The following is a 16,619-nucleotide window of genomic DNA, read 5'->3' on the forward strand; positions in this document are numbered from 1 at the left end:
TATTGCTTTTGGTTATATTGACTCGTTGATAATGTCTGCAAGTAAAATGTAATATAGAACAAGACCAATACATCATATTTACACAAACGGAGTTCTCAACACATTTATTGTATTTTAAAGATGCATGACTGTGAGAATTAATGCTGTGGAGCTCTATTATATACTCAGGCATCCCAACAATATGGAGCTTTTAAGAAGAGGGACATTAGGATAGAAATGAGGAACAGGGGGATATGGGCCAAACTAGGGACTGTACCTCCTAAATAGGGACACTTATGATGTATGCCCTAGATATTATAGTGAGTTTGAAGTTGGCTGTTGTGTATTTTTTTTTCCACATTATTAAACTTAACAAATAATTTACAGAAATGAACAGCACTGTGAAGAACATCTGATGTTAAATAGTCCAGAACACCTCCTCCAATTTAGCAATCTACAGATGGGCCACAGTTTATTCCAAACTCTTCAGCTATCCTACTTGAGTGTCTGGCCCATCTGTGGATTATTAAACTGCAAGGCATGACCGTATAACAAATTAGCATGCAACCAAAGCCAACTTTTAACAATGATTACACCAGAATCATGATGTGGTGTTGTACACTTCTGGACACAGAACCTAACAATGTTACATATTAAATAATTTTATCAGGAATTATTTATAAATGTATTTTTATTATTTTTTTATACTGCCAATTACATTCTAAGGAGAGTTCTACTTTCTACTTCTTTTTGCTGCTGGTGACAGTGAGCACAGCAATTAAGGAAAATAAATATATGTAGAGGCATATTTTAAGTAACAAGAAAGGAACCCCTGTGACCAATGTGACCAATGTGACTATAGGCAGGTGCCTGCTTTTCCCAAGGGCAAATCTGACAATGTATTGAGATATCCCTGGCACACTCAAGACTAGTATGATGTACGTAAATTCAATAAGCAACAACCTTCTTTCATAAACACCAACAAGTCCTATGTTATGTCTTGCAACGTTAGATTCCATGTCTTGAGGTTAAAAGTGTCCAGCCAAGACAGGAATGTGTTAGTGCAGTATTAAGTATAGAGGCACCATACTTTATTACCGGTTTATTAATTTTGTTATGTATTTTTGCTTTTGTTAAAATAAAAAAATATATATTTTCTATACTTTTGTATTTACCCTTTCTTTGAGTGCAAGATTTTTTTTCTGTGCTTTTCCATGCAGTCATAGGAACTGTTCACATGCCAATGACCCGGCAATTATGACAACAGTGAAACTGGACTTTTTTGGTAGCACTAAATTAGTGCAACTCAGTTACATAGTGTGCAAGAGGTAAAAGGAAACCAGATGTAGGTGTTAACACTTGTGAACCCAGCATCATGATGTTAGCATCATTGCTGGAGGGGGTAAGTATATACATATTTAATAATATACATTACATATACACATTAATAATATAGTACATGAATTACTTTTGAAGAAAATAGTAGCAAACTTAAAGCAAACTTTCCATGACAGATTAACTTCAATATTAATAGAAAACACATCTATTTGCAATACATATCAATATAAATGTTTTAAAGAACAAAAAAAAAATAAACAAAAAAAAAAAATTATATCTATGCAATATCACTTGCTAGGAAGATAACTCATGCATGCTCATTATTAATTACAGCACGAAACAATGCAGTGTATATAAACATTCATCTGAATTTCAATAGAAATTGTGCAGAATTTATTGAGCCTGTTCAGATAAAATAAATAAAAAAAAATCAGTAACAAACCTAACAAGAAAAATGTAAAAACTAAAATTCTCTGGGTTCCAAGCAAACATATTTTTTTTTTTTCTAATATAACATCGTTAGTGTGAAAGTTAAAAGCACAAACAGAGCACTGGGAGAATCTTCCACTGTTTTGCACATCTCCCACTGAGAAGCTTACTTAGGAACTTAATTAGAAATTGTGATGAGGCATCAGCACTCACAGGACACTGTGCAGTGCGGACTCTCTTACTGGTAGATAAGAAACTACAGGTTCAAGAAATCCTGTGGCGTCTGTTTGACTTATGTGTCTTCTCTCTGTTGTGTCTGTGCTGCTTTGTTCAGCAATTAAACTCATTAAAAGTGCACACAATGCTGACCAAATGCTAACAAAAATACATATCACAGATTTATAAACCTTTTGCATATTAGTTCAGGTGAAATCCAGGATTTTAGAAGGAATAATGGCTTGCAAAGTGCATGGAAAACAAGCACAGCTAAGCATTAAAAGTTCTGAAACGATTTGTCTGCTGGAACAGACAGTTATACAATTCGTACATGAGCTATAGCTGTTCCTGGAGACAGGAATGCATGTGAGATCAGTACCCCTTCATGTCTACCATGGAATCAGCTCACTGTGTTCCAAAAAAAGAAAAACAACTAACACACGGGAGGACTCTATCTCTGCCAATATTCCTTCTTTTTAACTGAACTCCAGAATGACATGTGTGAGAGTTAACAGTTATATCCAAGCGGAGCAGAAAAATTAGGAATTAGAAAGCTCTGTTCAAAAATGTTAAATTAAATAATTAATGCATTGCCTCCAAATTTCCCTAATATAAAGCAACACACCAATGGAAAAAAATGATTTTTAAAACAATTCAGTAGATATATCCCCAAAGAAAACATGCATGCATTTAAATGAACATTGTTTCATTGGGGGTATATCTAAAAACAGCTTGCAAAAGCTGCAGATCCTGTCTGAAGCAAAGCAGCCAAATGAGGGGTCTTTTGAAAGGCAGGTGCTCTGCTCAATTGGCTCCCACTGAACTAAACTACTTTGAAATAACAGGAGCAGTTGGTTGCCTGACTGACAACCAGGGTGGTGTAGTTAGGTCAGTGGTGTACCTAACATGGTCACGGGTTGTTGCTGCGAGGGGTGGGAAGGGGATGAGACACATAGAGTGGTGGGAGGGGGATGAGACACATGGAAGGGCTGGGGAGGAATTAGACACATAGAAGGGTTAGTTGGGACGGTAATGAGACTCATGGAGGGGCTGAAAGCAGGGAATAAGTCATATGGAGGGGCCGGGGGTAGGGCATTTTTCGCACTGGGGCCCGTGATTTCTAGTTACGTATCGGAGTTAGGTTACTTTATAAAAGTGCAATTTTTTATTGAAATTTGTGCTTTGTTTAAAATGAAAAAAAAAAAAAATAGCTGACATGTTCATCACACATAAAACACTTCAGCAAACTGAAGTGCTTTAGATGTGGAAAGTGTCACTTTAAGGCTTCCGATTGATCTGGATGTAAGCCTGTTTGATAAGGGCCCTCATCACCTTCTATTCCTATAAATCCAACTTGTTTTGTTGCAACTATGTGTTTCTTAGTTTAATCTAGGTCCATCTAGGATTAACCCTGCCTGCTGTAAACATAGCAGTTTCAGAGAAACGGCTATGTTTACAAATGGGTTAATCCAGCCTCTAGTGGCTGTCTCATTGACAGCTGCTAGAGGTACTTCTGTGTTTCTCACTGTGATTTTCAGAGTGAGAAGACGCCAGCGTCCATAGGAAAGCATTGAGAATGCTTTCCTATGGACTGGCTGAATGCGCACACGGCTCTTGCTGTGCATGTGCATTCAGCCGATGGTGGCCAAAGGAGGAGGAGAGTCCCCAGCGCCGAGGGTGCCTGGCCCTGGAGAAAGGTGAGTTTTTAACCCTATTTCTCTCCATTCAGCCCGGCGGGAGTGGGACCCTGAGGGTGGGGGTACCCTCAGGGCACTATAGTACCAGGAAAACGAGTTTGTTTTCCTGGCACTATAGTGGTCCTTTAATTCAAAAGAAGATATAAATGAAACACTATAAAAACGAAAACTTTGTAAGCCAAAAGAGGTTTTAATCTTGTGGTTTGGTTGTTACATTAGTTGAATGTATTCTCCAAACACCATAATCAATACAGTCTATTGCCTTAGTGCCCCTATATGTAAGAACCCAAATCATTTTAGAATGCCTATATCCAGGGCGACAGTTGTGGAGCCGGGGAGCAGTGCACATCAGACTCAACTTTACGGTATGCTCTTTAAGCCAAAGTTGCACATATGGAATAGGTTTGCTCATTGAAAGTGTGCATGCATAAAGTAGTACGCAGATGCATGATAGGTTAATGTAGATAAAAGAATGAAGGGATGCAGGGATGCAGGGAAGAGAGAATGCTACTTCTGACATTACCTATGCAAGCTGATTAGGCAGTTATGAAGTTTTTTGAGATCCCACATTTTATATAAAGGGGATTATGTAAAAAAACGGTCTGCCAAGTTCATACAATGGGTGGTCACCGGTATATTACTAAGCGATTGATAAATACACATGGAAGCATGATTACTGATTAAAAACATGTATGGCACGAGCTGGATACTCTATAGGACTATTGAGAAAAGGAAGGAGTAGCTTACCAGCCCAGGAGTCCTATACAGTGATCACTGTAATAACTGAACAGTGTGCTCAAGGACGCAACTGCTCATATGTCAAACATCTTATTTTGGGAATGTAATATGTTGAAACTCAAAAACACAAGGTTTTTACCAAGTTCACACACCGACCTTTCTATTGAGCAACTATCACTTCAGAGGTAATGTTTTATTTTTTGTGTTTATTTGTTATTTTATATCCTTCATTAAAAAATAATTTTACATTAAATGAAAGTATTTTCTTAAATAAACAAACAAACAAAAAAATGAATATAAACTTTGCCTAAAGGTCGTCAAAGTAGAGGTGGTACTGATTCTGACAGTTGGTTGTGCAGAATTACAGTACCTCAAAAAAGTGAGTACACCCCTCACATTTTTGTAAATATATTATATATTTTCATGTGACAACACTGAAAACAATGACACTCTGCTACAATGTAAAGTAGTAAGTGCACAGCCTGTATAACAGCGTAAATTTGCTGACCCCTCAAAATTACTCAACACACAGCCATTAATGTCTAAACCGTTGGCAACAAAAGTGAGTACGCCCCTAAGTGGAAATATCCAAATTGGGCCCAAATTGTCAATATTTTCTATTGCCACCATTATTTTCCATAACTGCCTTAACCTTCATGGGCATGGAGTTGACCAGAGCTTCACAGGTTGCCACTGGAGTCCTCTTCCGCTTCTCCATGACAACATCATGGAGCTGGTGGATGTTAGAGACCTTGCGTTCCCCTACCTTCCGCTTGAGGATGCCCCACAGATGCTTAATAGGGTTTAGGTCTGGAGACATGCTTGGCCAGTCCATCACCTTTACCTTTAGCTTCTTTAGCAAGGCAGTGGTCGTATAGGAGGTGTTTGGGGTCATTATCATGTTGGAATACTGCCCTGTGGCCCAGTTTCCGAAGGGAAGGGATCATGCTCTGCTTCAGTATGCCACAGTACATGTTGGCATTCATAGTTGCCTCAATGAACTGTAGTTCCACAGTGCCGGAAGCATTCATGCATTCCCAGACCATGACACTTCCACCGCAATGCTTGACTGTACGCAAGATACACTTGTGTTTTTACTCCTCACCTGGTTGCCACCATACACGATTGACACAATCTGAATCAAATAAGTTTATCTTGGTCTCATCAGACCACAGAACATGGTTCCAGTAATCCATGTCCTTAGTCTGCTTGTCTTCAGCAAACGGTTTGCACGCTTTCTTGTACATCATCTTCAGAAGAGGCTTCCTTCTAAGACGACAGCCACGCAGACCAATTTGATGCAGTGTGAGGTGTATGGTCTGAGCACTGACAGGCTGACCCCCACCCCTTCAACCTCTGCCGCAATGCTGGCAGCACTCATATGTCTAATTCTCAAAGACAACCTCTGGATATGACGCTGAGCACGTGCACTCAACTTCGTTGGTCGACCATGGCGAGGCCTGTTCTGAGTGGAACCTGTCCTGGGAAATTGATGGTCTTGCCCACTGTACTGTAGCTCAGTTTCAGGGTCTTTGCAACCTTTTTATAGCCTAGGCCATCTTTATGTAGAGCAACAATTCTTTTTTCAAATCCTCAGAGACTTCTTTTCCAAGAGGTGCCATGTTAAACTCCCAGTGACCAGTATGAGAGCGATACCACCAAATTTAACACACCTGCTCCCCATTCAAACCTAAAACCTTGTAACACTGAGTCACATGACACCGGGGAGGGAAAATGGCTAACTGGGCCCAATTTGGACATTTCCACTTAGGGGTGTACTCACTTTTGTTGCCAATGGTGTATAATACATTAATGGCTGTGTGTTGAGTCATTTTGAAGGGACAGCAAATGTACACTGTTATACAGGCTATGCACGTACTACTTTACATTGTAGCAGAGTGTCATTTCTTCAGTGTTGTCACATGAAAAGATTTAATAAAATATTTACAAAAATGTGACAGGTGTACTCACTTTTGAGAGATACTGTAAATAAAGCACTGGTGGACCTGTTGCCTGCCGTAGTACTTTTTCTTTCAGCTTCATGTGATGTCTGATGTTAGTTCATACTAGTTACTAGTGAGATAACCCATCACTCTACCCATACTCACTTCCTTGATGCTTTGCAATTCACACTTCTTAGAGGCTGTCAAAGTGATGCCAAATTTTGCTTTGGCACAATATATTAGCCTCAACCCTTAAAGGAACACTATAGTCACCTAAATTACTTTAGCTAAATAAAGCAGTTTTAGTGTATAGATCATTCCCCTGCAATTTCACTGCTCAATTCACTGTAATTTAGGAGTTTAATCACTTTGTTTCTGTTTATGCAGCCCTAGCCACACCTCCCCTGGCTATGATTGACAGAGCCTGCATTAAAAATAAAAAAAAATAAAAAAAATAAAACTGGTTTCACTTTCAAACAGATGTAATTTACCATAAATAATTGTATTTCAATCTCTAAATTGAACTTTAATCGCATACAGGAGGCTCTTGCAGGGTCTAGCAAGCTATTAACATAGCAGGGGATAAGAAAATCTTAATTAAACAGAACTTGCAATAAAGAAAGCCTAAATAGGGCTCTCTTTACAGAAAGTGTTTGTGGAAGGCTGTGCATGTCACATGCAGGGAGGTGTGACTAGGGTTCATAAACAAAGGGATTTAACTCCTAAATGGCAGAGGGTTGAGCAGTGAGGCTGCAGGGGCATGTTCTATACACCAAAACTGCTTCATTAAGCTAAAGTTGTTCAGGTGACTATAGTGTCCCTTTAATCTTGTGTGTGATAAAGATGCTGGTGCATTTGTATTATTGGAAGCTGTTGCAACACTAGTCTCTATAATAGTACTTGGTTAACTAATGATAATGGGAAATGAAGTGGTGGTTGTTATAATACTCTCACTGAGTGAGCTATTGGCACTGATTCCATTAAAAAAGGCAATTTTACAGCAGATAATGATGGACTTAAACAAAGTGGTGATTGCCAAGCAGGTGCAGAAAATAGTGGACTGCTGCCTCTCCTCTCCAGACTCTCCTCTGTATCATAGGCAATTCCCTCCTTTGACAGACTTCAATCAAATGTCTGGAGTGGTAGGAGAAGGAGCAAAATCATAATAACTAGATTTGTCAACACCGCTAGTAGGGATCAACCAATTATCAGTTTGGCTAAAAATACCGGCTGATATTTTGTCAATTAAATTATATTGATATTCACCGTTGGAAGGGGGGGGGGGGGGAGAATATCTGGCCACAGTTAAAGGTAGGGAGGGAGAAAAATATCTGTACTGGTTATAGGCCTATAAAAAATAAATAGTGATCGATCCCTAACCACTAGGACAAAGACCGGATATTGGGGACACAACTTGGGGACTCTGCTCCAGTAAAGAGTGGCACTCATAGCACCAACAAAGTCACTACTGAGCTATCCCAGTTGTTTCTTGGAGGTGCCACAACGAAAAGGGGATAATGCAGGCAAGCAAGAGCAACACGTCCACTGGTTTCACTGCTCAATGGCTCTGAGTACCATAAAACACAGAATGTGCAATGTTTGAACTAGTTGTGGTAGAAGGAGCTGCAGTGCCAGTGGAGAAAAGTCCAATTGCCTCCTGGCAGGTGATTCAGAGGTAATTGTATTTCTTGCTTTTTTCCCCCTTTCAGCCCACAGAGTGAGGCAATTTTCCCACTCAAAGTTAAAGCTTTTGAATGAGATAGTTGTCTCAAAGTGATGCATGTCCCTTTAAGAAACACAGCATAGTGCTCACACACACTTGCACTACTCAAATTGGACCAAAAAACATTTAGAAAAATATAATTAAATAGGATATTCTTTCACCAAACAGTTAATATATATTTTTTTTGCAAAATGGAAATCTCCTTCCTCCCACACAAAGTTGTTTGAAGTGCCCCTGCCAGTAGCTATCTTCATCCGTTAAAGGGATAATTTATCTATTTTTTTCTAAAACACTGGATTAGGACGAAGTAGAGATATTATTTTTCAAAGAGCACTTTAAATACATTCATACACTAGGAAGTTAGGCACTACTATTATTAGCGATGGATTAGGATTAATTTAGGGGATTACAATTTTTTTTATACTAGGATTTAGGTAGAATATAAAAAAAAAAAAAAAAGTATTAATATCCCCCCCCCCCATATATTTAAACTGTGAAATGCTAGGCACTATTAACAAAATACATGGGATAGGATTTATTAGAATTAATATAATATCACTATATTAGGATCATTAGTATCACTGATAAGCACATTACACATTTATCACTTGGTATGGTATAAATGAGAACGGGTAAATTGATTGGTATCACTCTGAATGGGAGTAATTACATATTGATTGAAATTATCCCACCAATACCTGTGTTTTCTCTTTATTATCCATTTGAATGAACATCTATGTGTTAAAGAATATTAACAAGTATATGGGTTATCCAACACTACCTGTGTTTTCTCTATATTTCTCAAAGTGCTTTAGGTATTATTATTTTTGGCATGGGGATTGGTGGTGTACTGCTACTGTTTTTCAGTACAGCCTTGCTAAGCAGCAGTCAAAGGGTCTGTAAAATCCTGCTTGGAAGAATAGATTGTTCTTCTGTCATTTTTTTTTTTTTTTTTTTACCTCTATTGGTCGCTTCTCACTTGATCTGTGAGTAAAATATACATTTTGTGGCTATCCCCTAACCATCAATCATCTTTTTTTTGCTATCTCTCGATTGGACTGAGCAAGATTGGACAGACCTCATACCCATCAAACTAAGCTGCCTGTAATAAAGAGAAAACCCTCTATTCTCTATTTTATCCCAACAGTGGGAATCAAGAAAAAAAAACTGAGCATGTTCTGGCTTGCAAAATTTTGGGCACCTGTTCTAAAGAAGGATATGATGGCACTACAAAAAGTGCAGAGACGAGCTACAAAATTGATAAAAGGAATGGAACATTTTAGTTATGAAGAAAGGTTAAAAAAATGTAATCTGTTTAGTTTGGAAAAACTGCACCTGAGAGGGGATATGTTAACTTTATACAAATATATTCGGGGCCAGTACTTGATGGACGGAAGTCTCTTTTCAGCTATGTAACCCCCGAATCTAGCACGTGGCAGTTCAGAAATAAAAAACTGCACCAATTTAACCAAATCTATAAAGAGAGACCAGTGACTCCAGTAAAAAAAAATGATTAAACCATTAACCCATCAACTCAACAACTATTGAACACATTAAAATTCAATACAGAAAAACTGTAAAATCCCTATATAGTACATAGTAAATTTGACATATCAGAACTAACAAGGGTTAATAGAAATTGGGATAGAATTGGTGTACTCATCCCATGCCACAAAGAGAACAAAACAAAAAAGTAACAAGAGACATCAACACGTACACATATCAGGCTGTATACTAATATACCTACAGAACTTGTCATGAATGTAAAGCAGACTGGGCTACTGTTTTAGTTACTAGTGGACAAGTAAATAAAAAAAAAAAAAATAAAAAAAAAAAATTAATGATACCAATGATAAAAAAATATTCATTACTTATTATCATTTCACAGTTTATTAAACAGGTAATGAGGAAACATATTTGGGTTGCCTGACTCACCAGCAGTAGTCCAGTAGGTGTGGAGGAAGAACTGGAATGTAAACGTGTTGCCAGTACATAGGAAACAGCATGGCGGACGATCCATGAATGCAGGCAGTCAGCTGTAGAGTTACATAGTTGCAATTTAGTAATGGTAATAATTAGGAAAGTAAAATACAGATGGACATACAATGTCTTAATGCATAAAACCAATTATTATTAATGATAAAACAATTGACATTCTGGGACATTTTGCTGTTTGCAGTCCCATCTAATTAATAGCCCTGACTTCCTGACTACAGGTTTAGTACAGCAGGAAAGCATTTAGCATCATCTAAGTTTAAAAATAAATGATCATGAAATGCACATTATCATAATGCTATACTGTACATATTTCGATCCAGAGGGAAAAACAAACAGAACAACAAAAACACACAAAAGCAAAACTTATTAGGAGTGGCTTGTGATTAATCTGCTTGTAAATATAACATTGCAAAAAATACATGGTCTTGGAACAAACAAAGACAGTTTGTTCAGTTTATTAAAGGAGGGAGCTACTGGTTCACGGCTCCCTCCTTGTAAAATGTAAAAATAGAGGTGTCAGGTAGCTGTGGTCTCCAACACTTCCTAACTCTCCCTTACTCTATGGGGTCAATATAACCCCCATATTAGCATAACAGAGGTTAAAATCTCCCTAATGCCCCTACTCGCTACCCCTCCCCCCTCTTTGTCACTGTAGGAGACTGTGGGAGACAGTAGGTCCCTCCCATTTTGTCATGTAAAGGCCCCACCCGCCACTAATGGGTGAGGACCGGGGAGAACACAAGGTCCCCTGTTTAGCTTAATAGCCCCCACTTGCATGGCAAAGGTGGGAGCTCCCTTTTGACCCCAGAATGGCAGTCAGATTTACCCTACAGTTTAACAAATATATGACTGAATATTATGTTTTTACAAGTATGCATCTAGTTACTGTTTAACCCCTTAAGGGCTGTTTAACTTCTGGAATAAAAGGGAATCATGACATGTCACACATGTCATGTGTCCTTAAGGGGTTAAAGATCTTAACGGGCTCTGATAAAACCACTTGTTCAGGCAGAAATTTCCATATCTTTATTGTTCTTACAGTTATTTTTATTTTTTTTGCCTTAGACTAAATCTTCTTTCTTTTAGTCTAAATGCATTACCTTGTGTCCTATGTATAGTCCTGTTTGTAAATAAATTTCCACAGAATGGTTTGTATTGGCCCCAGATATATTTGTATAATGTTATCATATCCCCTCTGAGGCGACTTTTTAAACTAAAGAGGTTTACATTTCTCCATAGCTAAAATGTCCCATTCCTTTTATTAATTTTGAAACCCACCTTTGCACTTTTTCTAGTGCCATAATAACCTTCTTTAGAACAGGTGCCCAAAATTGCACAGCATATTCAAGATGTGGTCTTACCAGTGATTTATAAAGAGGCAAAATGATATTCTCATCCCGAGAATGAATGTCCTTTTTCATGCATGACAATACCTTACTGGCATTGGCCACTGCTGGCTGACATTGCACATTGTTGCATAGTTTGCTGTATACAACAATTCCCAAGTCCTTCTCATATGTTTTTATTCCTAATTTGCTTCCATTAAATGTATGTTGCTTGTGCATTTGTTACGCCAAAGTTCATAACTTTGCATTTTTCTACATTAAATGTCATCTGCCATTTGAGTGCCCAGTCCCCCAGTCTATCTGAATGGCATTGTATTACTTTACAGAGTTTTGTGCCATCTGCAAACACTAAAACATGACTTTTGATTATTTTTTTCCCCAAGATCATTTAAAAACATGTTAAATAGTAGTGTCTCAGAACAGAACCCTAAGGGACACCACTTGTCACCTCTGTTCAGGGAAGAAAGTAGGATAAAAATATAGGTCTTGATTTTTATTTTCACGGCAAATAAAGTTCATTTTGAGTAAAAAATATTGCTAGTTTGTTTTTTATATATATTTTCCTACTTTCTCCATAACTATCCATTGTTTTATCATTTTAATAAATGCAATTTTAAACAATTATCTAAAGTTATTAATGTTGGTCATCTGACTATGATGTCACATAACCGTTAGATTTGAATGCTATTGTCCTATTTAAGCAGCTATGGTCTCAGATACTCTGTAAACACTTTTGAGAAAGCCTATGTTATAGGTGAACCAAGTTAAGTGTATATCGTGTTTTACATATCTATTTTGTGTTATTACTTTTATTATTTTTTATTATTAAAGTACCTTTTTATTGGACCATTTTTCTGCCGCTGCTGGATTCCTGAGCTATATCCTTGGTGGGGATAATACCACCTAAGCACATTGTATTGAGCAAACCGTACTTTACTCTTAAGCATGTGAGTAGTTCTTTTATCTTTTTTTGTGTCCCTCGCCATTTATCACGGTATACACTATTGTAGTTTTATTTGTTTCTCTCAGTTTCATATATATATATATATATATATATATATATATATATATATATATATATATACATATATATATATATACATATATACATATATATATATATATATATATATATATATAGATAGATAGATAGATAGATAGATAGATAGATATACATACACACACATCAACTGAGAACTACCATCTACACCTGTATCATTGAGTGGGGATCATACCACTTCACATGCTTTCCTTGGAGCCATATCCCCAGCTCCATCACATGTGAGTGCACGTTTTATATCTATACCTATCGTGGCTTTATAGCTCTACATACTTCACCATATACAATTTGCATTTTTTTTTTTAACGAGGATACCTCCCACTGCCTCGAGCATACTAAGAATTCAACTCGCACTTGATCCTTAGGCTGGGATTATTCCACCCAAGCACATAAGTTGGAGCTGTATTAAAGCACCTAAAAAGTGTGAGAGCACATTTTTATTTTGAGTTACATAATTTCTAGTTCTACATACTACACTACTGCGTTCCTTTGTTTTTTCTTTCTTTATTACATAAACCAAACTGAGGACTTTTTAGGCGCGGCACCCCCCCCCTTCCCCCCGTTTTCTATCCACTTTTAATGTATGTTGCCAAATACTCACCAAGTACTAATGTTCATAGTATACTTATTGCAACTATGTTATGTTTGCCATTTGACTAGCAATAGACATGAACAAACCGTAAGAAAATATATATAGAAATAATTCAAGAAAATAATTTTGTCAAAATGATAACCCTTTAAAAGATTTGTCATAAAAAATGAATAAAAAAAAGAGATCAACTAATTTTCTAAAGGCAATATTAGGTTATGCCCATTGAAAAGGCCTTTGCTCACTTATAGCTGTTTGTTATGAATCTGGTGTATAGTACACCCCCATATCAAGACCTCACTTATTTAGAGCAGGGGACTTGGCATTAATGGGAAAGCTTCTAAAAAATGCAGCAAAATTCATTTTTTTTATAAGTATAACCCTCTGCCAGATTTCACACCTAACATACAAGTTCCTCTAATCCTAAACCCCTTCACGAACCATTCTAACTGCAGACTTTGAGGCAGTAGCAGAGTGCAAACCATAAGACTGGTATTCATAAGGTTGGTAATCACTTAAATAAAATGTATTTCTGGCATTATTAGAAATTATTAACAACCTTAATTTTGGAGGTGGTATGTAGTGTTAATGGTTTCTTTGGATCTGTGGTAAATCAGTGAAATGACAAATTAAGCAAACAGTTTATGTATGTGTGTTTACTTGCTCGCAATACAAGAAGCTGAGACTGTGCAGGCTTGGGAAGCTTCCAGTTACAAGGTCTTGCCTTCTGCTGAGCACAGTTTGAGATAAAATAACGCAGCTTGTTCTTTCTGATGGAACATGCAGAGTTTTGTGCACATGCTCCATCACTGGCATCCTACCAGTTCAGTCTGCTCTCTGTAAACAAACTCGGTGTGCAATACTGTTTTCTAAAGCCCTTTATTAGAACAAAAGCAATCTTTATGGACAACAATGCAACCATCATGTCACCGTACACCAATGGAAACACCTTGTCACTGTACACAAACTAGCCAGTTAGTATGTGCAATATAATAGGTGGAATTAAAAAATAGTACATTTAAGAAGTATTTCACACTTTTTGACAGTAATGTGTGCTTAATAAAGGATAGCATTAAGAAGTACAGTGAAATGCCAACACGAGCAAATCCAAAAACACAAGTAGTCATGCATGACTTGAGATTGCAATTTTGTGATCACTTGCTTTTCAGCTCAGAGAATGTCTGAGATTATGACCTAGTGGCCTAAATGTTGTCCTTTTCTGGTCTTGATATAATACACTGATACCGGAGAAACTGACGGAAGCCAAGCACAGAGAGATGGACACAGGTTTCTTCAGGAAGGAAGAGATTTTTTATTTGATTCACCGACCGGGACTCAGAGGGACTAATGTCCCCAAAATACAACAAGATCTGAGCTCCGAACAATAGTGTAGGCTCCTTATATAGGCATGTAACTCCTCCCATAATAAGCTTCATCCACACATACTCTTACCCAATCAATCGAACAAGAACTAACTTTCTGTTTGACCACATGGCTTGCCCAGCACAATGGAGGAGGGGAATACTACATCCTGTATTCTCGCACATGCTCCGTACACTACTGATTGTATCTTTGCCTCGTGCAACCAACCGACCGATACACATGCCACGTGGTAATCTCGGCCTACTAAATTTATTTTTACCGAGATTCCACCACAACACCTCCCAAATCCCCTTTAGGCTTTAGACTTTAACCCCTTAAGGACACATGACGTGTGTGACACGTCATGATTCCATTTTATTCCAGAAGTTTGGTCCTTAAGGGGTTAAAGCCCACAATGATGGGGCATCTTATTCAGGAGAGTTTGCTGAGCATAACTGGGATGGAGAAGGGGGAGATTGGTCACAGTGGCATATATTAGATTTGAAAAATGCCCAGTTAAATGTAATGTGTAAATGTAATGTGCAAATGACCCATAAGCCCATCAAATCAGTCTTTTAAATGTTAACTGTAAAAACTGAAATGGCCAGGTCTCTTATACGACGCTATAGCTTCACAGGATTATGGCAAAGGTATACATTGGGTTTATTGTTGTAGTCAGACGATGTACCCTAACACATATATATAGACTGTAAGCTCATTTGAGCAGGGTTCTCTTCAACCTATTGTTCCTGTAAGTTTTCTTGTAATTGTCTTATTTATTGTTACATCCCCCCTCTCAAAATATTGTAAAGCGCTACGGAATCTGTTGGCGCTATATAAATGGCAATAATAATAATAATAATAATAATAATAATAATAATAATAATAATAATATGGGGTTTAGCACAGTAGTAGCACACACCAGGTTTATGAAATAAAATTAAAAAAACAACATGTATTATATGTGTTTATGTTAAAAATCTAAAAAAAAAAAAACTTTAGCTACAATATTTAGCCTTTTTAAAAATGCCTTATTATTTCCATTTTGATATACTGACTTCTACCAGATTGTATTGCAAGATATGTATTTATTTATAAAATATTTCACCAGAATGGATACATTGACATTTATCTAGTTTTCAAGTATGTCCTGGATATCAATTGGAGCCTTTATAGAAACCCTTTTAGCTATACCCAAATTGTTCTTCAACATTCTCAGAGTGGTAAACATAGCAACAAGAATCTTATTTTGGAAAATATATATTTTTTCAATCCAAACAAGGTCGGACCAAAATAAATTATCTAATTTGTAGTAGGAGCAATTGTCTTGATTTCAAGATCATATTAAACACTCTGTAATGTGTTTGGCTTAACCCACAGCATTAGATGTGAGATCATACATGCTTCATCTAATTTATTAGCTTCTGGCAACACTATTCTACCAATATGATAGTTTCTTCGAAGGCTATTTTGAGAGACCCTTGATTTCTTATCAACCCCCTGCCCCCCCCCCAAAAAAAAACTTTGGAATTGACTAAGAATATCATTGCTGACTCTAAATGGCAGAAATCTGAAACAATACAGTTACCAAGTTAAGGTATTAAATAATCATTTGTTAAATTCAAACATCCTAACCATGAAACCTCAAACCAATTATCTAATTGTTTATGGAAAGTTCTGAGCAATTCATCATAGTTATGTTGAATCAGTTGAGGTATACCAAATTAGATCTTAACTGAATGATCAATATAAACTCTGTTATAATCAAAATGGTACCAGCTCTTAAGAATATCATAGTCATTTAGTGTCAAGTAGAAAGTTAAAATTAATGCTTTTAAGCTTAAATTTCAGTAGAAAATTTGACACAAATCTATAAAGTATTTAATACTACAGGGATTGAAACCAATGTGTTCATCAGTGTGAGGAGCACAATGTCCGCAAATAAAGATATTTTAAAACAATGGCAACCTATCTTTAAACCAAAAAAATACTATTTGTCAGGCTTCCTGCCCGCTTACCGTATATACTCGAGTATAAGACGACCCGAATATAAGCCGAGGCTTATACCCAAAAAAACTGGGAAAATGTATTGACTCGAGTATAAGACTAGGGTGGGAAATGCAGTAGCTACTGGTAAATTTCTAAATAAAATTAGATCCTAAAAAAATTATATTAATGTAATATTTATTTACAGTGTGTGT

At 37.0% G+C, this 16,619-nt stretch overlaps 1 protein-coding gene across 1 annotated transcript in view; it reads right to left on the bottom strand.

Annotated features, from left to right (window-relative positions):
* Window positions 1-16,619, bottom strand: part of DENND1A (DENN domain containing 1A) — a 920,735-nt gene that overhangs the window by 428,551 nt on the left and 475,565 nt on the right. The window contains exon 10 of the mRNA XM_063432346.1: window positions 9,999-10,099. Within this exon, the coding sequence (XP_063288416.1) occupies window positions 9,999-10,099 (101 nt within the window). The remainder of the gene's footprint in view (window positions 1-9,998; window positions 10,100-16,619) is intronic.

This window comes from Pelobates fuscus, chromosome 9 (genome assembly GCF_036172605.1).
Source record: "Pelobates fuscus isolate aPelFus1 chromosome 9, aPelFus1.pri, whole genome shotgun sequence".
NCBI lineage: Eukaryota > Metazoa > Chordata > Amphibia > Anura > Pelobatidae > Pelobates > Pelobates fuscus.